The sequence below is a fragment of the Zonotrichia leucophrys genome, chromosome 19 (assembly GCF_028769735.1).
Source record: "Zonotrichia leucophrys gambelii isolate GWCS_2022_RI chromosome 19, RI_Zleu_2.0, whole genome shotgun sequence".
NCBI lineage: Eukaryota > Metazoa > Chordata > Aves > Passeriformes > Passerellidae > Zonotrichia > Zonotrichia leucophrys.
In genome coordinates this window covers 3,678,037-3,702,017 of record NC_088188.1, presented here as the reverse complement: position 1 = coordinate 3,702,017, position 23,981 = coordinate 3,678,037, and the positions used below count along the sequence as shown (strand labels likewise).

Sequence of the window (23,981 nt, the reverse complement as noted above, 5' to 3'; positions counted from 1 at the left end):
TCAGAAAGCCCAGCTATTATCAGCCTATTCTATACTAGAGAAGTATTCATCAGAGATGTTACCTTGAAAAGATGAATGGCCATTGAAAGCAGAAGTTGTTGGAAAGCACCAACTTTGGCACTGTCTGATTTGTTTTCCTTTTTCTGCAGATTCTTCACAGACTGAAGTGTTCTGAAGAAAGAAATCTCTCTGAGTTTTTCACAATTACAACAGCAAATCATCTCATATGACCAGACTAAAAACATGACCAAAACTAGAGTACTGTTTTGTGTACTTAACATTTCATCTCTTGGCATTGGATTCCCTTTCAGTACACAATCTTAACCCAATAATAGTATCTGACTGAATGTGGGTTATAAAAAAACTGCACTTGTGCACAGACTACATTCCTAATATCACAGCCAAGGCTAGACCTTTACAGGGAGTCAAAAAGACTCTCAGAAAAGAATCACAGAGATGTTTGTACAGGCATTATTAAGAGAAAAGATGAGCAGATGGTTACAATCATGTTTGGGAGAAGGACTATGAGCAAAAATAGAAAAGGATATGGCTATCACATAGTTAACACATAGAAGGAAGAGGAAGAGGGAGAAAGGAATGGGGTGAAAAGAAACAGAAAGATACTCTGAAACCCAGCCAGGTGCAGGATACTCAAAGGGAACAAAACCAACTGCCACTGCCTGTGAAATGGCTGTGCTACAGCAAGCAGAACATCACAAGGCAAAGAGAACACAACATCTCCTTGTCCTAAAGAGAAACCAAGATCAGGGCTCCCACCTTTCTCACTTCACCAACCCAGCACCCAGTTTCCCAAGCATCTCACCTCTCCCAGATATCCCTCTGTTCCTTGGTGAAAGGTTTCACAGCTTTGACATGCTCAGTGGAGAGCAGCTTGTTGGCATACTCAACGAGGAGAAAGATCCACAGCTTCCCATCTGCAGTCACACCATGGACATGCTTCTCTCTCAAGGCTGCAGCCTTTGCTGTATCCCCCAAGACAGGCAGGGTGTTTAATGTCTGAAGTAACCTGCAAAGAAAGACAGACACCATGTTATTGTCAGAGGAACCAAATATACCAAAATAACACCCACCAGCAAAGCACTCTCATCCCACAGCTCTGTCACTCACTGCAGCCCAGACTGACAGTGCCCAACTTTCAACCCACACATGTAGCCAAGACAGCAGTGTAGAGCTCATTATCTTGGTGGCCCCAAATCACCTGGTGCTCTCAAGGACACTATTAATCTCAGTTGCTTCTCACTCTGTGTCCTACCATGTCCTCTGCTTTCCTTCTACTGAGGTTTGGCAATCATCTAAAAGCATCTATCACCAACTCTGTCTTCCTTAGCACAGGCAGGGCTGTGGAGTCACCAGCTCCTCACACAGAGTGGCCAGAAATCCACCAGCACAACCCCAGCACCTCTCTCTTGGGTCCTTCCCCTTCTAGATTGCCCCAGAGGCAATGGAAATTCTATGGGAAAAGCAGTATGAGCTCTGTCCGGTTTTCGGCTGTTTGAAGGGCCTGGAAAGGCCCGGAGTGGCCTTGGGGCAGCCCGCATATCAAAGGACGAGAAGAGGCTTCAGTTCTTCTTTCGGTCTTTATGTTTATTAATTGTTTATCTAAAAGATTTTCTTTCGGCCAGACAGAGCTCTGCTCAGCAGCCAGCCATGAGCACACTGTGCTGCCCTCCGGACAGTCACCTATCTTTATACCCATGGTTACGTGTACAATATTTATCATTTTTCCCCAATCCTTTTTATTTTTATTGTCCGGTGCACTTTCAGTAATGACCAATCCCAAAGTGCCACCATCACCACAGAGGATGGAGGAGAAGAAGAAGAAGAAGAAGGACAGGACACGCCCCAATTCCTCCATCTTACTTCTCTAAACCCCCCTGTACAGAAATCCTAAACCCTGTGTCTCACCCTCTAATTAACTAATCCCTTCACCACTCACCCCGGTGAAACCCTCCTATCCTCATACAGGTGTCGTCTCCCGTGTAGGATCAAAGTCCTGCCACCAGACACTTCTGGCAACATTCCAGGACTTCCGAGCCCCCCAAGGGTGGTCTCTGTGGCTCGGCACCTCAGTCCTGAGGTGCTGAGATCCCACAGAGCTCAACTCCACACCGGCCATATAATCTCACATTTACTCATCATCTCATATATACTCATTTGTCATGGACAAAACACAATCTTTGAAAAATCCATCTCCATAAAAAAGCCATTTCCTGGTGCTGGAGTCAAAGAAATGCTCCAATGACAGCCTAGCATCTCAAACTTCTTGCCCCACCATTCACAAGCTTATTTTATCCTCAGGAAAAAAAGAGAAATTTCCAAGCCTAAAGCATGCAATCAAATCCTTACCCAAAGAAGTAGTTTTCTGTCTCTGTACGGTCCCGTTCATTCAGGGGCTCTGATGGAAGGACACCAGCCTCAGCTACCTGGGAATTCTTCTTCTTAGCAACAAAGAAAGCATGGAAGAAGCAAAACCTAGAATAGACAGCAATAGGAACAGAATGAAAACCCAGATTGGTCATAACAAAGCAAAATCAGCCCATGCATGCAAACCAAACAGCTCCACATTCAAGGAAGTCCAAGCACTGAAAAAAGCACTATTTACAATGAGACTGTTCTCTCAAGACACACAGGGTAAAGAAGAGAACAAGATGCTCAGGACTTCACAAAAGTGAAGCATCAACACTTAAGGCCACAAAACACAATACTAAGACTGTCAGATATGGGTCATACTCTCCAAGGCAGTTTAAGTGACAGATAAATACTTATTAAGACCTGATGTTAAAAATAGTATCTTCAAGCAGTTTAGACAAATAGGAATGGAAAATTTATTGAAAATAAATGGGACTAATGTGATTTTGAATGCCAACTACTTATGATACATGTTAGTCCAATTATGCAGAAGGTATTTTGAAAACAAAACCTAGTCTCCTAAATTATTTATTATGGGGCACTTCCACTACTGGATTTGCTCAGTGTCATGGGGACAGCTTATCTAGAATACTGCTGTTGAGCCACACACAATTATCCCAAGCACGTGTGCCTTTACATCAGTCTCACCTGGCAATGTCCATCACAAGGCTCTCCTCTTTTCTGGTGGCACTTTCAATGATGTTAACCAGTCTGTGCATGATCCATCTTCTCAATCGAGCAATCTTCTGTTGTGCTCTTTGAATAAGAAGGAGAACACAATCAGCACTTTGAACACTAACCCAACATAAATACACTGCACAATCCACTGCATCAGGAGGTGACTTAGAGATTCTTAGAGACTTTACACTAAAACTGGCAAAGTTATGTAGTAACAAAGCAATAGGTGCAAAAGAAGAGATATAATCTTCTCAAGTTTGCTTTTTACTATGCAAAAGGTGATCTATTTATCCCCCAGTGAGTCTGCAGATGAGCAAAAAGCACTTCAAGAATTGCAGCAGTCAGCAGAGTGAGGTTTACAGGTGCCAGGTAACACATAACCTGGCCTGAATGCCACAGTGTCTAACACAGGGGTAAGAGAGGCACAATTCCTACAAAGACCTGAGAAGCTGTAGTGAAAGAGGAAGCCATGGGACATATTCTCCAAAGCAATTGTCAGGACTAGAAAAAGAAGAGAAAAGGCTCTTTTGGTGATCCAGTCTGCTCTGGGTAGGTTGGCTGGCTCTCAATATGATTGCAGAATTTGCAGAATTGAATTTTATCCCAGTGAAAGAGTCAGATTCTGGGGCTAAACTTTCTGAGACAGAGGAAATAAACAATTGTGAACTCCTGGCAAGGGAAGCAGCAGATGCTGAGAGGAAGGTGCAGTACCCCTGTACTCACATGTCCGCGTTTTGCCGGTTCTGTTTCTGCCGGTTACTTGAGAAGTCTAAACAGCAGTCCAAGTCTGGCCTGAGGAACATGTCCTTGAGCCAGCTGATGTATTTGTGCAAGGCCACCGCCTGCAGGTGTTTCACTACCCTGGAAGCACTCAACAGCACTGGCCTCCCTTGATTGGTAAGGGTAGAGAAGCCCATCATCACAGCCAGCTGCCTCTCTGGGTCATCGCAGCCACTCAGAAATGTGTCTATGTATCCTTCCATTTCCATAGCAAACTTAAATCCCTGGGGAGACTGAAAAACATGGTCAAAGATGCAGGTCAGCAACTTCACACTCAGACTGAATGGCTCTGTAAATAAAAATCATAGAATCACAGAATAGCCTGGGTTGGAAGGGACCTCTCAAGTGAATCAGGTTTATTTACTCCCTTGTTGATTAAAAAAGTGGAATCAGGAAGAAAATTGCCAGTAGATATCAGACTCCAGCTTTGTCTAGCTCCATCTCCAACAATCACCAGAATCCCATAAGAAACTACAAGGTAACAGCATTTACTTCTCCAAGCAACCTATGTCAAGAAACAAAACAAACCCCAAAACCAGAATCAAATTCAAACAAAGATCTTTTCTATTCTCTCATCATCAACAATATTAGCAGCTTCTTCCATTTAACCTCATTGTCTTCAGGGATTTCTGACAAGAACCAAGTAAAAACAAAATTGAAGCACATGGAAGATCACAGCCTAATTTACTGTGCAACAAGCACAAAAAGTAAGAAATAGGAAAACTACTGAGCCAGTGGATAGATCCTGGAGAAAGCTGGTCCATTTAGGGAGGCACCATGGTATGCAGCATTTGCAGAGCAAACCCACATACCTGTGGCTGCTCTGATAACAGAACAAGAAGATCACACAGGCCTATCTCTCCCAAGATATAACAACTATTTCTGGGCACATGTGAGGAGGTTTGGGATTGTGTTACCACAAAAAGCCAAGCTAAAAGCCAGTTTTATCAGTGCTCCCCTTTTACTTTTCCTCTCTTTATTGCAGGCTTGTGCTGTTTGCTGGCTTCCCAGTAGGGAAGAGGAAGAGGAGCTTCAAAATCCAAATCCAAATCCAATTCTAATTTTTGTGCTAAAACCTCAGATGTGCTTACTGAAACAAGCACTAACAAACAAAAGCACGAGTTGTCCCTTTTTGTCTTTGCCTTCCAATGTTCATGCAACACCCAGCACAATGATAAACAAAAAGGAGCTTCTGGACACACAAAAGCAAAGGGACTGTTAAAGGACAACACATGACACTGTCAATTTGCTGAGGGCTGCCCTTCCTCTGCCTCCCCCCTCATCACAGCTTTCCTGGCAGCAGCAATGAAAGCAGGTGAGGCAGTGCTGAACAGTTTCCACCCTTAAAACAGGCAATGACCATCAAACACAGACTATACTCACTCCACTGTAACCAATACACTAACCTTGCTTTTAGTAAGAGTTCAATGTCTAAAATGACATCAACTTTTTTTATACAAGATGATTTGAAACTAGAAGTGGGGCAGAGACTTCCTTGTGCTCAAGACACGGCCTTTAGCTGTTCAAAGACCTACCTGAGTTGCTACCACGTGCTCTCCATAGTGCAGCATCACCTTCCCCTTGAGAACCACCTGCAGCTGCTCCAGGGACAGTGAGGGGAGGGCACTGCCCAGCAATCGGTAGCACATGTGACTGAGGGGGAACAAAGAACATTCCCTCAGGGTAAAGCACAGCTCTAAACCCACACACAGGGCTCACACAGAGAGGAAGGGCTGGGGCAGGTACAGGAGCATGCAGGGACATGAAGTCAAAACTTTTGGGTCAAGAAACAGAAGGGTAACATGGGAAACAGCACACAGTGTACGTTAAAACAAACCTGACAGGTCCTGATTTCTCCTTCAACAGCCCATTCTCCACAACTTCATTCCAGAACAGTTCAAAGGCGCCTTCCTTCAGTGCAACTTGGAGCAAATCAAACACTACACTGGGCAATTTCTTGTCTTCCTTCTCAGACTTGGCAGCACTTTTCAGAAGCTCTACAAGTCTAGAAGAAGAAATAAAATAATGTGAGACCTGACCTGAAAGGCAATTGCTGAAGGCCAAATTGATCCTGCTGAAAGACACAGAACATTTCCCAATAACTGCAGGCTGTGCCTCCTGGGAGAAATGACACAACTATAACTTGGGAATCTGCAGAACAATTAACACCTAACCCTTAGCAGCACCTGCAGTGGCAAATACAAGCAGGAATCAGAATCACAGCCACATTTCTCTCACTCCTAGCCAAGAGGAAAATAATGTTCATTTAAACCTCCTTATTTAAGAACTTACCTGGAAACATTTTCCTTATTTACAACAGTAGATGAGCCAAACAGCTTCTTCAACTTTTTAGGTTTCAGAACACCAGGGAACTTCTGCATGCCCACAAGCAAAAGGTGCAGGTTCTCTGGAGATGTGAAGGCTGAAGAGAGGTCACCTTGCAAGATGTCAAACAGGACCTCCTCAAACACAGTTTCAGGTACCTAGACAGGAGCAAGGGGGAGAGCATGTGAGAAATACCTGAGGGCATTTTACTAACTTGCAGTGAAGTAAGCACATTAAAGTATCTGCACTGGAGGACATTTTACTAAAAGCTTGCAGTGTTCTGGAAACTCTAGAAATAGTCTTTATGGTGACACAATGAATAATAAATAATGGATGTGTCCATGAGTGCCAGACAGTCCCAGGTGCTGAACCATGGGGAGCAGGACAGCACGCTGTCACCACACAGCAATTCTGGTCAACTGACTCCAGCTGCAATTGTTCTCCTGCTGTCTGACTGCTCTGCCTGTACAGCCAGGCAACCCAGGGACAAGGAAACGCTCTCTTTTTATTTAACACTGCTAGTCTTCATGTCTACAAATAATATCCAGTTTAAAAAAAGGAAATAAACTCTTTTCTTTTACTACCTACTCAGAGCTCTTTACTCCTTATCCCTACATAATTTCATTCCCAACAGCCCAAAATTCAACCTTAGGCCCAGGTTTGCTGCATAAAAAAGGTGGTTTGCTGTTCAGAGTTTTCAGCATTAATCTGTCCAAAGGAGCACATGGTCTAACACATAATCCAAGCAAGTTAAATGGGAAATAACAGGCTGTGGGATCGTCCATGATGAAACCAAACCAAGCTAAACCAGAGCATCCTTCCCAGAACACAACCACAGGCAACATAGGGACAGCTCCCACAGTTTACACTCTTCCACACCCCCTATAAATTCCAGCTATGAACAAACTAAAGGAAAATCTGACCCCAAAGCCAAGCCCTCTCTTCCTCCCACCCCACAAGCCCCCAGCCCCACGCTGTGCCTGCACCTCAGAGGTGATGTCAATGAGAGTTTTGCGTGGCAGATCTCTGAGGTGTGTCTGGTGATTTGTCAGCTGCTGCAGAAGCTGGATGCTCTCCAGCAGAGCTTTCCGGTCCTACAAAGGAAAGATAAGCCAAAACCAGAGGACATAAATCAGAAATTCAGCTGAAGGCTCAGGTGATAATCCACTCTTTAGATGTTTATGCCTACTTGTAATAAGAAAGACAATTTTGTTTCTTGATTGGTCACTCAGCTTTTTCCAAAATTGTGTTTTCCAGCTGGATATGACAACAGATCCCCTCCTTCCAGAAGAGGTAGAAGCCTCCTGCACTATTTGACACAGCTCCTACATTCTGCTCAGGAACAGACTTTAAAAAGGCAGAAAGAGTCCATGGATGGCACAATAGAAATGTTGAACTTGATGCTTCAAGTGCCACTGCATGGATTACCCAGTGACCCAGCCTCTCTCTGTCATTCTCTTTCCACATCTAAGCCCCAGGAGCAGAACTGACACACCTGACAGCAGTTTTACCTTCACAAGCCGCCCAGACTGGAACAGAGCCATCACTCCAAAAAAGTTCCCAAAAGCTGCATTTCTCACAAGTTTCTGAAAGGGGGAAAAAAAAAAGCAAAACAGGTAAAATTCTACTTTCCTGAGAGGCTTAGAGCTCACATGCAGCTACACAATCAGTGGAGCAAGATGGCAGGAAAATCCAGCCTTGAAGAGCCCACCATGGGAAGAGAACACAATGAAAAGCAACTCCCTGCACAATGTGTAAGAACTGTCCCATAGTACCTGTTCATCACACTGATAAATCTCAGCTAAAACAGGGCCAGATGACAATGACAACTTCCAATTTCCAGAAATATTTATTATATCATTATAGTCACATGAACCCCAAAACTACACTATACACCAAGACTTCAAAGAACAGAGAGCAAATAAAGTAGCAATTGGCAAATGCTGCCATGAGCTCACTTACTTTTTTCACTTTTTCCAGATTGTGTTTTTCTTTTATCTGCTCCAAAATGCTGCACAGTGAAATTTCCTCAAAAGCCTGCAAAACCTGAGGAGAGAGATGGAATAGCTGTTTGCAGTTCTTCCATTTCATGACATTACCTTGGGTTAAGGTAAAATAGAGTTGAAGAGTTGTTCAGCACAGCAGCAGATGTGCTGCTTTATCAGGCCAGAATAAAGACAACCAGATCAGTAAAGATGTATAGAACAAGAAGTAGGCTGGGAGAGCTGGGGTTGTGCAGCTTGGAGAAGGCTCCAGGGAGAGCTCAGAGTTTCTCCCAGTGCCTAAAGAGGCTCCAAGAGAGCTGCAGAGGGACTCTGGAGTCCCAGAGAGCCGGGACAAGGAGGAATGACTTCACATTGACAGAAGGCCAATTTAGGTTAAATATTAGGAAGAAATCATTCTCTGTCAGGGCAGTGAGGCTCTGGCATAGGTTGCTCAGAGAAGCTGTGGCTGCTCATTCCTGGAAATGTTCAAGGCCAGGCTGGATGGGACTTGGAGCAATCTGGTCTAGAGGAAGGGCAGGTATCCCACATCAACCAACCAAGACCAAGAGCAAGCTAGTTTTAAGAAGTAGTAATAGTACTAAATGCAGAATAATGGAAAACTTGGTCAAAATTTGTAAATCAAAGTCCTTGAAACAGGACTAACTTCCGTAGTATGAATGTGATATTGGTATATTTCATAACTTTGTAAGTTTCTAAAGCAGAGTAGCACCATTTAAAACCAGTACGGTTATTGTGAGAGCTTTGCCTCCCATGTGCACAGAAGGGAGTCCTCCAGCCTTGCACAGACAGCAAAAGTGACCCCAAGCATGGACAGAGGCTGCCGACGGTTCTGACCCGCGCTGGGGAACACTGACCTGCGCCAAGGCCAAGCTGAAGCCCGGGCGGGCGGCCTCGCGGGTGGCTCCCAGCCCCTCCACCAGCCGCTTCAGGGTGTACTTGAGCTCATCATCCTGCAAGAGAGACCGAGCTGGGCGGTGTCCGGGCTGCCCCGAGCGCGGCCCGGCCGCCAGACCCCCGGGCCCGGCCCGTGCCCCGTCCGCACTGCCCAAGCGGGAGCGGAGGGATGAGCCGTGTGAGGAGCCACTGCCCGCCCGCACCCACCGGCCCCCGCCTCACCTTCTTGCCCTCCCGCAGGTGCCGCAGGAGGCTCTCCGTGGCCGCCAGCCGCACCTCCTGCTCCGGCTTAGCGATGTCCCAGAAGAAGTCGAGGAAGGCGCGGCCCTGCCGCAGCACCCCGCGGGGGTCGGTCACCGCCGCGCCGCCGCCCCGCGGCTCCGTCTGCTCCATCACCGCCATGCCGCCACCGCTGCCGCACGTGGGGCCGCCCGCCCGCTCCGCCTCTTCCGGGGCAGCGCGGCCGCCGCGGGACGGGCTCGGCCGCCGTGTGAGCCGCACTCCTCGGTCCCCCCGGTACCTCAGTGCCGCTCCCCTCATGGCCATGCCTCAGCTTCTCACGGCCCTTCAGCCCCGTTCCCTCAGCTCCTCCCGGCTCCCCTCAGAGCCTCATGGCCGTTCAGCCCCGCTCCCCTCAGCGCCTCATGACCCTTCAGCCCGCTCCCCTCGGCGCCTCCCAGCTCCTCAGACCCCGCTCCCCTCATGGCTGCCCTTCCCAGCCCTGTCCCCTCAGACTCCGTTCCTCTCATGGCCGCCCTTCCCACCCCTGTCCCCTCAGACCCCGCTCCCCTCATGGCTGCCTTTCCCACCCCTGTCCCCTCAGACCCGCTCCCCTCATGGCTGCCTTTCCCACCCCTGTCCAGACCCCGCTCCCCTCATGGCCGCCCTTCCCACCCCTGTCCCCTCAGACCCCGCTCCCCTCATGGCCGCCCTTTCCACCCAGCTCCTTCAACCCCTCATCCCACAAATTCGGATTGCTTTCCCGGGGTGCCGCAAGCCAGTCGTGACACACTGGACGGACACATTGATGGATTATTTCAGAGTTGTGTGAGCCACGGTGCTCGGTGGTGTTCCACAAATCCAGCACACCCCACCGGGCTTTTCACTCCATTGTTTACACTCAGTTCAGAGTTAGTAACTTTCCAAGTACTGCCCATGTATCGGGATTGATTTGTAATTTACAAGTTTATAACCTCAGCTACCTTGAAGTTTTCCACATGCTGAGGGGAAGAGTCTTCACAGGGTCTTTAGAATTATAATGGACATAGATCAGCTATAATAGTCTTCTCCTAAATTAGCAAAGTATACACAGACCTACACCAAAATCCGAATTTACTACATCCTTCATGCTCATTATTTCCAGGATGTCCTTGAGTAAGTGATGCTGGCTGCTGCCTGCCCCACGGCTTGGGTCTCCTTTCTTGCTGAAAGTATGCAAAGATCTTACATTAAAGAACATTACTACTTAAGATAATCTTGACATATTCCCACATTTTACAACACCCCGCTTTTCTCAGCGCCACGTTCCCTCCCTGGCCCCCAGCCCTGCTCCTCCGCAGGACTCAATCCTCCTTCTCTGCCCTGCCCCAGGGGCTCCCTGGCTTCCCTCACCCGGTTCGTGTCGCTGGAGGGAGGCTGCGATCCAGGATCCGGACTGGATGCTGTCCCCGAGGGGCTGGCCCGGGACAGAGGGGCAAAGCCTGCGGGGTGAGCCGGGATCGGCAGCGCAGGGTCACGGACATGAGGCGTGGGCATTGTTGGTTATCCTATGAGAATCCGTGGTGTGGTTTTATTAGAAAACATTAAATTATGGCCTGGCGAAAGGAGACAAACCAGCTGGTACAAATGATATTTTTTAAGGAGACTGTGAAGCTCTCGGGTACAGCCCGTTGTCGCAATTTGCAATAAAATCCAGCACCATCCTCCAGCAGCCCTGTGAACACTGCGTGCGGCTGCCAGACACGCGCGGCAGTGCAGGGAATCACCTCGGGGCAGGATCCATCCCTGTGATCACTGTGGATGACTGTGACACCTGGAGCAGGATCCATTTCCATGAGCCTTGTTATCCCTGCCCGCAGCCACAGCGGGATGCTCGGGCAGTGAGAGCCGCGGGCTGGCCCTGGATCAGCACTGGAGCGTCCAACGCTCACCGCAGCGCAGCCCGGGCCGATCCCCGAGGGATCCCCCACAGACACTGGGCACATCCCAGGCAGATCCTCCGGCAGATCCGGAGCAGATCCCCGAGTAAATCCCGCGCAGATCGCAGAGCAGACACCGAGCGCATCCCCGGGCGGATCCCGTCCCAGAGCCGACGAGAGGGAGCCGCGCCGTGCGCCTCCCGACAGGCAGCAGTGCGGACAGCCCCGGCGGGGCGGGGAGCTGGAGGCAGGCACCGCGCGGGGCAGCCCCGGCCCGCGCGCCGCCGTATATAAGCGTTGCGGGGTCCTCGGGCGCGGTCCTGTCACGCTCGCACGGGGACGAGGCCGCGGCGGCGATGGCGGATTTCGATCCCTACGACGACCGGGCCTACAGCAGCTTCGGCGGCGGCCGCGGGTGAGCGGGGCCGGGGGCGGCGCTCGGGGTTCCCCCCGTAGCTGGGACGGCAGCGGGAAGCAGCGGCCCCGGCCGCGCGAGGCAGGGGCGCGGCCGCGGGGCCCGGCCTGCCCCGCTCGGCGGGGATGGCGGGCGGGGGTTGCGGGACGGGGGCGCCGCCTCTGAGAACTGTTTGTGCTCGTTCTGCCCCCCGCCCGCCCTCCCGCGGGGCTGGGGGTGCCCATCCGCTGCCCCGCTTTGTGCGGCGGGGCGGGGGCTGCGCTCCGGAGGGGTCCCGGCTGTGGCCGCAGGATCCGGGCCCGAGCGGCTCGGGTGCGCCGGGAAGGGGCGGGAGGAAGGGGGGGTCGCTGTTCCCGCCGTCCCGGAGGCGAGTGCAGGGGGGATTTAGGGAGGTGCTGGGCCGGAGCCAAGGGAGGCCGTGAGGAGCTGTGCGGGGCCGGGATGGGCGGAGGGAACGGCCCCGAAGGGCTGAGCGGGGCCCGAGGCGGCCCCGGGAGCGGGCAGCGCTGCGGTGCCTGCGGCGGGAGGAAATGGGAGCCCTTTGTGGTGTCTCCGCAAAGAGCTGAGTAGCGCCAGGAGCCTGCGTTATCCGGGGCTCCGGGTGCTGACTGCAAATCCCTGATCCCGAGGAATCGGGCTTGTCTCGTCTCTTTGCTGAAGAGTGTTTAGGGGAGGAGCCACAGAGACAAAACCCGCAATTAGAAGTTTGTGTTAATCAAGCTAGGAAGGTGCAATCAAACAATTGAGTTTTTTTTAGGATGCTGGTGCTGTTGTTACAACTTTCTCTGCCATAAAACAATAGACATAAATCTGTGGAATAAACTTCTTTGTAAGCAAATTTCCCACGTGTGTTACTGTATAATCTAATCTTCCAGGTTGTATTTCCTGATCAGAAGTGTGTTCGTGTCCTTTTCTGCTCTTAGATAAATAACTTGGTTTCGTTTCAGACTCATTAGGCAGCAGGGAGGAGCTGCTGGAGTTAGAACAGCAGTAAGTTTTTTTTGTCTTTGGAAGGACTCTGACACTTTAACCTTTTCAAGCTCATTTTCATGCACTGATACCCTTTGTGTCTATTTCAGAGATGTCCCAGAGCAAACAGATGATGTTGCCACTCTCATTTCTGTTATTTTTTAAAATTCTGTAACAAAATAGCCTTGCCAGCAGCCTAAAGTGATACTTGACTCTTTATAAACTCGGATATTGCTGCACACTGTATCTAGTCAGTGTAGGCATATTCTGTGAAGCAATAAAATGCCAGGTGAAACGTTATTCAGGTTCCTGTAAGAGAACCTAAATTTGCTGTCAGGGAAGATGTGGATCCTTGCTTGGTAAACTAAAGTTATCCTGCAAATCAGTAGATGTCTTTACAGGTAAGATAATGTACTTACTCTAATTTACCTGCAGTTCTAAACATCAGATACTACCAATATTAGAGTCCAGTGTATGCCTCTATCTAATTTATTGTTATCACTATTAAGTTACTAATAGCTAACTCAGAGTTTAGTCTCTGTGTACATTGTGTGAAGTCCTGTAATATATGAAGTGTAGTGCAAACATGACTGTTCTTGAAGGTTCTGATTAAAGAATCCCATGTTAATTTGAGGTGGCTCCTGCTCATTTTAGTACTGTAGGAACAGTGTAACCTCAGCTGAGGTGTAGCAGTTTTTGTGAAAGTTCCATTTTGCACAACCTTTGGTGTACATAGTGAGTGAGCACAGGATTTCAGTGTGACAGATGGGAAATCAGTGCCCAACAGGTTCTGACATATGGGAGTTATCTGCCTCTTTCTCATCATCATCAAAATAATGGTGGAACAGCATCCAGATATGACTGGTGTGATGAGATGGGATTTGCTGCACCTGAGGTGTTCAGTGATGCACTGACTAAAAGCTGAATCATAACATTAGGGGGTATTATGAAATCACTTGAAAAAGTCACTTTATTCCTAGTGGAGAGTGTGGTGCTGACATAAATGACAAAAAGGCTTACTAGAAGCTTTTTAGAAAGTGTTTTGGAGCCCAAAATGTGACAGGAAAACCTGTAGGTAAGTATACCAAGGCCTAGTTGAAACTGAAACTGTCTGTAGAGCTCAGAGTTGGAAGAAGGGGAGTGTTTATCACTCCTAACTCACTGCTAGGCTGTTGATTTAGGTGTGGCTGGAAGTGCTGGGCTCCCTACTAAAGGTTGAGATTCACCTGCTGGAGTTCTGCACAGGTCAGTGAAAATGGGAATTGGTCCTTGTGCTTCTGGCAGCTTGGATCTTGTGTCTTACCCATCTAGGATTCAAAGATTATTCCTCATTTTTAGGCTGGGGTAAGCAGTTTGCTGAAGACATCTGAATCTTGCTCCAGACATGTCCTGGGTTGCTGGAATAAATTGGGTTTGAATTTGGTCTTGTGGTCTTGGGGGTTGGCACTGTCACCCTGCTGATCCTGGTGCTGCCCTGAGAGCTCAGATGTCAAACCCAGGGCAGGCCTTTGTCTGTGTGCTGTGCAAAAGGCAAATCTTGAGCTTTGATCTCTAGGGAAAGGCTTTAACTCAGATACTGGCTTTCAAAACAGCCTTCATTTTGAACTTGTGACAGATCTTTGCTGAAGACCTAGCTCAACTTTGCAAAAGAATAGCTTTAAGATGGGAGTTGAGTTGTTTTCTCTCCAATATGGCCAAAGTAATTAACTCAGCCCACCAAAGTTTAATTATGGGGCTGTTGTCAGAAGCAAGCTTTCCTCTTCAGCTTTCTGCTTTGCTTTTCTGACAAGGAAATCAAGTGATGTCTTTCAGATTCTCACAGTAAGAGGACATAATAATTATTATTATCTAATTGTGTCTAAGCAGAAGTTTAGAGTGGGAAGTGCAGATATTCATTCAGAAATCTGGTTTGCCTAGTTCAGATGTGTTTTCAATTATTTTTTTACTTTTGTCCTACTTTGTTGCAAATGACAGAATCTTCTTCCAATCTCATTGTTTTGTTACTGAAGTCAGCCCTTTTATTTCACTGTTTCAGTGTTGGAAAAAATGTAGGGAAGTACAGAAACAGTTTCTTTTTCTGTTGCTGTACCTGAGTTCCATAAGAAACTTGGTTTGAAACTCAGTTATTGACCTTCAAATGGAAACTAAATACTAAAGGTATAGTTATATATTTGATAACCAAAGCCTTAATATCAAATTGGAGAAGAATATTTGATTTTGTGGCTTTAAAATTAGTCTGGATTGCACAATAGGGCATGGATTTCCACACATGCAGCCCGTGGGAGAAATGGGGTTTGTCTGTAGCACAGAAAATCCTTTTGGGGATTGAGAGTGTGGTTTTAGAAGTGCCCAAATGGAGCTGATGGAAGTGGTACCTCCAGCCCTTGTTCCTCTTCTCATTCCAAAGGGCTCTTTGCAGTCCTGACCACCTTGTTGGCCACAGACTCAACTCCAGGCTGGGTTTTTGGGTGATTGGCAGCTCAGGGAGTGTCCTGAGCATCTGTGCAAGGAGAGAATGCTCCTTTGGAATGCAATTCTGTTGTTCCTGGAGGACATAAACATGAAGATTTTTCTTTTTTTGGATGCAAGTTAAATGTATGGTATGTTAATAGCTGTTCCTAATGCTGTAAATGATAAATGAGGACAAATGCATGGAACTGATTTTATGTATTTTGGGATTATTTAGAGCAGCAATTCAGCTTTCTTGGAGTTCCTCCTTAAAACTCAGCCTTCTGACTAAAGTAATTCCAAACTATTACAGCTTTAGTTCTCCAGTATGTTTTTGACTTGTTAATGAGACAAAGGCAGATGAGGAATATTGTCAAAAATGCTAAAATGCAAACCTGGGTGGACGCTAATTAAAGATATGTAGATTGTGGTTCAAGTAGATTTAGCAGCATGTTGATAGTGTTGGTGACAAATGATTCTTGCATGGAGCTGCTAAATAAGGCACAAATGACAGGCTCACCTAGAGAGTTAAGGAATCTTATTCAAGCTTAACGTATTATCTGATTCATTAGTAGTAAAATATTTATTCTTGAATGAAAAAAATACTGTTGAGGACCTTGCTTGCCCAATGGATTTTTTTGACTGCATGCAACCAGCCAGGATAAAAGGAAATGATAAAATTATTTGACCTTCTGGATTTTAGGAAGGACTCTGCAGCTATTTAATTGGTCCATGTCAGATTGGCAAATCCTGCTTTGATACAGGTTGTGTTCCACCGTGGTTTTAAATGCACAGGGAGCCTCAGGGAAAGGGAACAGACACATGCAAAGCCCAGTAAAAGAAGGTGATAAAGGGAGGATGGACAGAGTAGTAAGCAGATATTTCAGGTAAAGGTCAGAGGTTGCTTATGTGGGACAAATGGTGTTGGAACCAGTGGCATCCTATAGTTTACAAGTCTAGGAGCTTTGACTTCGGTTGCCCTGTATGTACCTTGCTCTCTGTACAGAAATTCCAGCTTGGCTTTTGAAGACTGGGCTCTGCAGGAAGTTCACACAGATGTGTTACATTAGTAAAGAATTTAGCTGGTACAATTTAGTTCCTCAGCACACAGTGCCAAGAGTTTCACTGGTACTGAGGGACAAGACAGGAAAGGACCACCCAGGTTACCTCTGTAATTCACAAGACAAAACAAGTGGGCATCCAGAGAGCACGTGATTTTTGTTCTGCCTCAGAACCCCTTGTTCAACCAAATTTATTTTTTCTTCAGTTCAAAGCATTCCAGTCCAGATATCCAACAGTTATGGCCACAGCTTCAGAATTAGGGGAAGGTGTTTCTCTTAAGCTAAATGTTGCTAAGATAATTTGGGTTATTGTAGAGTGGGTGTTGGTAATATACACTTTAGTTAAAAGCATTGGATCCGGCTTAATTTCCAGATAAGCTGACAAACCTGTGCTATACATTTCTTCATTGCCATAAATTATTCTTAAAATTGATTCCAATAAGGGTTTTTTTAGAAGTAATGTTTTTGAGCAGGTGACATTAGAGGTAACCTTAGGTTGCTTTCCTTAATGAATTGTGTGTTAAGAAGTTCATTCATCACTTTGTTAATGAATTCACTGGTAATGTATTCATTTCCCACTGCAGTACTGCATCAGGTGAGACTGCAAAGGAGTTGAGCAGCACTTCAGGTGGCAGGTACAGGCAGAAGGAGAGAAAAACTGAGCAGAGCTGTGGGAAAATGGACTTAGAACTAAACACAGCAGCTGGGCAGGGCCCCAGAGAGCGGCTGTGCTGTGCAGCTCCAGAGGCACCGTGTGCTTTTCCCAACAGGTCTCGTGGAGGTGGCCTTGGTTCCCGCAGAAATAAAGAGCTGCCAACAGAGCCCCCCTTCACAGCCTATGTGGGAAATCTGCCCTTCAACACTGTCCAAGGAGACATAGATGCCATTTTCAAGGATCTCAGCATAAGGAGCGTACGACTAGTCAGAGACAAGGAAACAGACAAATTTAAAGGTGAGTGTTCAGAGCTCTTTGGTGGTAGATTAAAAATTAGTAGGAAAGAAAGTCACTTTAAAAGGGAATTTCAGTCTAAAGCACAGTTTTCTGCTTTTATGTTGACTTAGGCAGGTTTTCTTATTCACTGATATGTGTAAGTGTATCATTTGAATGAGAGTCACTGTTTCATCATCCTGAGATACAGAGTAACCTGAGGGACGAGTCAATATTTGCCCTGACATAACAGAACTTTCTCAAACCTTGTCTGGTATGAATTCTACCAGAGCTGACCCCCTTAAATCCTATGACCTTAAGTACTGAGTAATTCCTTTACATCAGAAGATTCTCATTGCTCCTGCTCTTGTCTTTTTTTAGTGAACAGGGAGAAAAGGCAAGTAGATAACCCATTCAGGCAGTTGTTTTAGAGGATGCAAATTCAACTGCTATGGGAATTGTTTGGAGAAAATAGACTATATTTGTAAGTTACTTTAAGGGATGGAAAAGGCTTACCTTGGATAAGAGAGTGCCTTTGAAAAGGGGCAAGTCCACTAAATGATGTGATGACACAAAATCACACTGCTGACCACATAGGTACTTTAATTTCTTGTTTAAAAACTCTAGGAATGAAGTGTCAATATTCAACTGAATAGCTGTCTGAAGGCATAGATCAGAGCTAATCTGTAATGAGAACTCTGTGAAAAAGGGAATTAGGCTCTTGGCATTCACAGAGTGCCCAGAGGTCTCTTTCAGGATTTGCCCCATCATTTACAGGTGCAGGTAAATGTGTTCATTGTTGATGATGATTGGTTTCTGAGCCATGTGCATCTTGTATGTGCACATCACAACTCATGTTTAAAAGAGAAGGAAGATATTTGCAGACATGCAGGAGGAGCAGCCTCTTACAAAGGCTTTTTAAAGTGCTGTTAACTTGAGATTTGTTTCTTCCAGGATTTTGTTATGTAGAGTTCGATGAGGTGGAGTCACTCAAGGAAGCTCTTACATACGATGGTGCAGTAAGTACACTTGCAATTAATTTGTGAAATCAAAGACAAGCAGAAGTCTCTCACTCTTTGGCAGCCCTTTGATACATCCTGAACAGATTCTCCCCTTGATTTAACAGCTTTTGGGTGACCGGTCACTCCGAGTGGACATAGCAGAAGGCAGGAAACAGGATAAAGGTGGCTTTGGCTTCAGAAAAGGTGGCGGGCCTGATGACAGAGGTGACTTCCATTTTTCTAAGTAGCTTCTTAAATATGATGGTTGTAGTTATGGCTTCTGGTGCTGACTAATGCTGAGACAAGGCATGCAAGTGAACATGAAGATGATATTGAAAGGTGAAGTTTTGTATGTAAATCTGTATGTGTTTCTAACTAGCTGCTGCTGCTGCTCCTGAGGTGTCTGAAATTTAGCTGTGCTTTGTGTCCAAAGGCTGGATGTGTTGTCACTCCTAACGCAGGAAGTGAGACCAATACCCCTCCTAATGTGTTGTGTCTTGCAGAGGACAATCATAAGCCCAACAGTCTGATCTGCTACTATTTTATGATGATGTATGAAAAGTGAGTAAGCACATGTAGACAAGTGCTAATTTTTGGAGTATGTCTCTTGTTCCAGTGTAAAAACATTCTTGCCTGTAGTTGAAGGTTGGTTGAACCAGACTCACCAGAGGTTTCCATTGAATGTGCACTAAAGAAACTTTTCTGGCCACTCATTCTTGGTGGCTGTTTGTTCCTGTGCAATGGAACTTGGTTGTACCAAAAGAAAAGGATTTTCCAGCAGCATAACTTTGAATATTGAAGGACTGAAACATTGGTTTGGTGTTCCCTTGCTCAGTCTTTCCCACAGCTTCAGACTTGAACACAATTGTGGCTTTTTTCCTAGGAATGGGAGGAGGTTCCAGAGAATCCAGAGGAGGTGGATGGGAGTCCAGAGATGACTTCAATTCTGGTATCAGTATTAACACTTATACAGAAAGGAAGCCTAAAAGGCACTGAAATGTTTTCATTTTCATTTGTCACCATTACTGGTTTGATTGACTCTACTGTATGTACCAACTTTGAACATCCTACAGCTGTTATGAGATTCCTCATGGGGAATCTTCTGTTGCCTTGAGAGCAAATAGAATAAGGTCTCAATAGAAAATTCTGTGAAACAGCCATAAATTATAGAATTCTTGTCCAGGTGTAGCCTGTGGGTGACTGTTTTAAGCATTTCTCAAGCATACAACTAAGTAAATTTCTGAATAGTAGCAGAAACAGACAGATCATGTAGGAAGGCTGATACTCTCTCAGAGCAGAGGCTTTCATCTTCTCAAGATGTGATGTCATTATATGTGTGTCCCTGAAGTAACTGACTTCTCCAAAGTCAGATTAGTGTTCCAAAGCACTTGTAAATGCAAAATGTTCCTGAACTTTTAGACCTGTTTGGTAATGCAGCTGCAGCAAGTGACTGAGCTTGCTGAGTGGAGGTGGTGACAGAGCCACTGGGTTTGCTCTTAACTTCCAGTCAGTTCCAGCTATTAGAATGCAGGGTGGCATTACACAATTGCTTTTGTCCTCTGAACTCATGGGTTTGGTCCATTTTCTGATGGAGAGATGTTGGCAAGTGCAACTTTGCAGTGTCTGGTCTCTGCGTGAGTGGAATGAAGGATGCAGGAGAAGCAAAGTGTGCCCTTGTCCCCAGCATGGGTTGGAGCATGGTGCTGGAGAGAGGAGCTTGCTGCAGTGCTCTGCTTAACCTGCCTTTGGAGCTAAGCATTCTGTGTCACAGCTTCATACCTTCCTTGGCAGCTTCTCCAAATGTGGATGCATTTCAGCCTGTTAAATGCTGGATGAGTGATTCAGGAGCCAAAAGTTTAGCATTTCAGTCTTAGCTGCTACAAAAGCTTTTCTTCCCAGGTTGTACAGCCTTGCTCTAGATCAAGTCTTTAAAGATGGCTTGTTTGGCACTGAAGTAAGTAAGGGACAGCTCTGCAACTCTTTCCTTTCCACTTCAGTATTTGGCAATCTCATTTGGGAACCAAACAACTTTCTCTTCCAGGCAGCTTCTGAAAAATCTGAGTATATTCTGTATGCTGATAGCCTGAAGTATCCTCCTCCAACTGAAATGCAGGCAGTGGGGGCTTGAACAGATACTCAAGGGTAATCACTGGTACAGACTGGAACTCTGGTCAGTGATAGATAGTTCTTGATTTACTTCTTTTTTGTGATACATAAACTGAAGAAATGCAGTCAGTTTAAAGTCTGATTTTTTTTTTTAATTATATTTTATTTTTTCCCCAGCCCTTTAATTAATTTAGTAAATGCCTGACCAGTTTATAGTACAGCTAAGCAGCCCTGGGGTTTGACTCTGTTTTATAAGTGCATTTCACTACTCCCCAGCTATTTTCCAATTTGCTCCTGTGGATTTCATGGTAAGGCTGTAGCCAGTGTGATGATCTGCTATGGAAGCACTCAGTACTGTCTGAGTCTGAGTACTACTCTGTAGTGCTGTCTCTCAACTCATGATGTTAAACTCAAATTGCAGCCAAGGTTCATATTTTAAACTCACTTGACCCACTCTCCAGCACCCCAGTAAGCCTCTAAGTGGATAAAGCACTTTCTGAACTTGATATAGTATCCTTGGTTTCAAATGGAACCCGAACAGCTCCTCCAGAAGGTGCTGGAGCTCTGTGAAACAATCTGTCTGCAGACAAAGGCTCTGAGTGCACCACCTTGGACTGACAGCGGTGACTAGCATGGCTTTCCAGTCATCCAGATAAATCTACATTAAATACATTGCAAAAGATGCTCTTTAAATTCACTGTCTTCCATCTTCAGGATTCAAGGATGATGACTTCCTGGGAGGCCGGGGTAGAGGAACCCGCCCCGGAGACCGGCGGCCACCGGGTGCCTCCATGGGGAGCGGTGGCACCGGTCGCTTCAGAGATGGGCCTCCCCTTCGTGGCTCTTCCATGGACTTCAGAGAGCCTACAGAAGGTAAAATCCTGCTCTGTGTGCCTTGCTCTTCCTCCTCAAAGGAGACACACTCCTGGTTTCGTTGTCAGTTGAAGCTCCTGCCCTTGCCAGGCAGATCTCACAGGTGGAATGTTTTTCCTTTCAGAGGAGCGAGCGCAGCGGCCCCGGCTCCAGCTCAAACCTCGAACAGTCGATACTCCCCTCAATCAAGTAGCCAATCCAAACTCTGCCATCTTCGGAGGAGCCAAGCCCCGGGAGGAAGTAGTAAAAGAACACGACTGAGTTTGGGGTTGAGAGGGAATGGGGAGGCGGGAGAAAAAGCAAGACAGTACAGAGTGACTAGCTCTGCTGGAATGTCAACCCTGCAGTTTACCATTCCTGCCATCTGGTATTTGTCCTCTTTGAAACCGAAAACACAGAGCTTGTGAATGCATGTCAGCTGTTAACAAGTGGTTTTTAGTACGTTCTTGGCTTTGCTGTATCTAGTGCCTGCTTTGTGCTGAGTTTCCCTCTTCTGTTTCCTTCCAAGCAGCACAGTTGCCAGTAGATAAGGCAGTGTGGCTGCTTCCACAGGTGTGGAGGTCTCTGGACAAAGGTGCTGCTTCACTTCTTCCTTTCTGGGTTTGTTTTACTTTAGAAGCACAGGTTAGACTTAGTTATTTCCCTGTATTGTTTCCTTTTACTTCCTCAGTGTTCCTCTTCTGACTTGCATGTCTCGTTCTGTATTGCTGTGGCTCTGAAGAGGAAAACTGAAGAGTCCAGATGAGTTGAACAGAAATTTACAGTTCTAACCAAGTAGTGAAATACCATTTATGACAATTGGTGATAGTCACTGTTCACAGCAGAGCCCCTTATGAAACTAAGGGGGGCAGCTGCCCTTTCACATGGGTTGCCAGGAAGGATCAATTTAAAGGATGCCTTGCCTGGCAAGCCTGGTGAAGAGCTGGTGGAATCAGTATGGATAAAGCCTCTGCCAGCAGCCTCTTCCTGCTGGCTCCTGACTTCCAAATGGTATGATGCTACTACAACTCTGAGCTCAAGGTTAGTGCTGCAAAGCCATGCCTGTTTGAGCACAACTGCTCACTGGCTCTTTCTGCTTACTTTTTTGGGTTTTACATGTTTGGTAAATTTTTAAATGAAGTTTCTACAAATAAAATTGACTTTTTTATTTTTGTTGAAGGAGTGTATACTTTGCCATGCAGTATTTGATCGTCACTATCCCCTGTATTTCTTTGCCCAGTGGGGTACAGTTTTAGCACCTCAGCTTTCAGAATACCTTGAAAATGGGCAGATTAGAAATCTTTCTGCTATAGATTCTCATGTAGAAGTTTGGGTAAAAAGCATCTCTTGTTACTACACCTCTCTTCCCTTGAAATGTTTGTCAGTGTTGTGCGGGAGGAGGGAGGGGAGGCTGAAGCAAAAGGAGAGATCATTAATTTTGAAAACCAAATCCTGGTTCTACCACACTGAAGTTTGGACATGTCCAGTGTATGGGAAAAGCTTGGGCCCCCATTGCCAGTGCTGAGAGCCTTCAGAGAAACCAGCCAGCACCCCAGAGTACTTACAAGAGGAGGTTGGAAGCACGGCTGCCCCACTACCAGCACCACTGCTAGTGATCAATTTCTTCCCTAAGGTTCCCATTGTAAGTCAGAGTCCCAGCAATTTACAGAACTACTCTTTCCTTCTTTCTGCCTTTCACTTAATCTGCTTCTGAGATAAGAACCATTTGTCTAACACTAATACTTAATTTAAGACAGACATGCATTTGTGTGGTTGTATTCCAAACCAATAATTGATCTATTTACATCTTCAATGTGGAAAAGATTTTAAGAACAAATTCCCATATAAAAAAACTCACTTCTAGTCAAGACAGTTGACTTTTAAATGTAAAAACAAAGGAAAAAAAAAAAAAGAATTCCAAACACTTAGCACATTCTGCTTCATAACAAAATAAATTTATGGATATGGTATTTTGTGAATGATCTTTTAAATAAAAGAAAACATTAAGTAATATTTAACATTGGTCTTTATTTGAGTCTACTCTACCATGTTTTTCCCCCCCTCAGTTTTCAAATATTGTGTTAATTTGTCCCATTCTGATACAAAACAAGGGGGGGAAGAGGAAAAGATAAAGGGGAGGAATCTAATCTAAGGAGTGCTGGAACAGTGAAGTAAAAATTAATCATGGGTGGAAATGAGCCCAACTTGTTTGTCCTGTGACTTCAGTGTCACTTGAGAGCATTGCTAAGGTGGGATTTGGAGTTCCTGCAGTGTGCAGCTGATCAGGCTGTGCTCCAGGGGGGTGCTGCTGCCCTGTGGCCAGCACCAGGCAGGCTGTGTCCTTGCAGTGTGAGGGCTGAGACAGTAAAGGATCAGTGCTGCTGTTCTGCCAACTTCCTCCAGCTTTTCCAGCTGCCCCATTCCCCAGGAGCCATCCTGGTTAGGGAGGCTGCTGCCCTGGGGCTGTGCCTGTGCTTTCATGCACTGCAGGGGGAGCTGAAAGAGGCAGAGCTGTGTTTTTATTGAGGAAATGAGCTCTGACCTCCCTGCTGGTTTTACTGCTTTCCATGGCCTCAAAGGATGGGAAGTGTTCCTGCTTCCAGCTACTCAGTCCATCCTCTCTTTAGAGCTGCTCTCAGCACAGCCTGAGCAGAGTCCCAGTCAGTGTGTCCTGCCCTGGCTGTCCTGCCTGTCACCCTCAGGAGCAGGGCTGGCTGAGAGCTGGTCCCTGCAGCTCTTGCCGCACTTACCCACAGCTGCTCTGCCAAACTGGTGCTGCTGGAAGCAGGGATTGCATCACTGCATGGAGAAAAGGATCCCTGATGAGTGAGAGAGGTGGCAAATGGGTCATCTCTGTTCTAGATGGCTTTTTCTGTATCTGCTAATACTGCTTTGGTTAAGGGTTCCGCACTAGTGAATGCAGTCTGATCCAAAATCATTGTGTCATCTT

The 23,981-nt window shown here is 46.3% G+C and overlaps 2 protein-coding genes across 3 annotated transcripts in view; one reads left to right on the top strand and one right to left on the bottom strand.

Annotated features, from left to right (window-relative positions):
• Positions 1-9,812, bottom strand: part of MYBBP1A (MYB binding protein 1a) — a 51,193-nt gene extending 41,381 nt beyond the window's left edge. Inside the window, exons 1-13 of the mRNA XM_064729405.1 lie at positions 9,336-9,812; positions 9,074-9,169; positions 8,176-8,259; positions 7,725-7,799; positions 7,200-7,307; positions 6,181-6,371; positions 5,726-5,893; positions 5,424-5,541; positions 3,832-4,121; positions 3,079-3,186; positions 2,368-2,493; positions 824-1,027; positions 63-171 (exon numbers count right to left, since the gene is read on the bottom strand). Of these exons, the coding sequence (XP_064585475.1) occupies positions 63-171; positions 824-1,027; positions 2,368-2,493; positions 3,079-3,186; positions 3,832-4,121; positions 5,424-5,541; positions 5,726-5,893; positions 6,181-6,371; positions 7,200-7,307; positions 7,725-7,799; positions 8,176-8,259; positions 9,074-9,169; positions 9,336-9,659 (2,001 nt within the window). The 5' untranslated portion in view covers positions 9,660-9,812. The remainder of the gene's footprint in view (positions 1-62; positions 172-823; positions 1,028-2,367; positions 2,494-3,078; positions 3,187-3,831; positions 4,122-5,423; positions 5,542-5,725; positions 5,894-6,180; positions 6,372-7,199; positions 7,308-7,724; positions 7,800-8,175; positions 8,260-9,073; positions 9,170-9,335) is intronic.
• Positions 9,813-11,526: 1,714 nt separating this feature from the next.
• On the top strand, positions 11,527-23,044 carry EIF4H (eukaryotic translation initiation factor 4H). 2 transcript variants are annotated; one of them, XM_064728983.1, is made up of 7 exons: positions 11,527-11,666; positions 16,915-17,096; positions 18,027-18,091; positions 18,199-18,298; positions 18,957-19,022; positions 20,894-21,052; positions 21,177-23,044. In XM_064728983.1, the coding sequence occupies exons 1-7, from the start codon at positions 11,608-11,610 to the stop codon at positions 21,311-21,313; spliced, it is 768 nt and encodes a 255-aa protein (XP_064585053.1). In that variant the 5' UTR covers positions 11,527-11,607; the 3' UTR covers positions 21,314-23,044. The 2 variants fall into 2 exon arrangements, with proteins under 2 accessions (XP_064585053.1, XP_064585054.1); XM_064728984.1 differs by lacking the exon at positions 18,957-19,022.
• The last annotated feature ends 937 nt before the right edge of the window (positions 23,045-23,981 follow it).

What these genes read in the sequence shown, in the direction of transcription:
- EIF4H (XM_064728983.1), top strand. Translation starts at nt 11,608, where the DNA reads ATGGCGGATTTCGATCCCTACGACGACCGGGCCTACAGCAGCTTCGGC. An exon ending in AGCTTCGGCGGCGGCCGCGG is followed by an intron (nt 11,667 to 16,914) that starts GTGAGCGGGGCC and finishes TTTTCCCAACAG; the next exon opens with GTCTCGTGGAGGTGGCCTTG. An exon ending in TGGCGGGCCTGATGACAGAG is followed by an intron (nt 18,299 to 18,956) that starts GTGACTTCCATT and finishes CTTTTTTCCTAG; the next exon opens with GAATGGGAGGAGGTTCCAGA.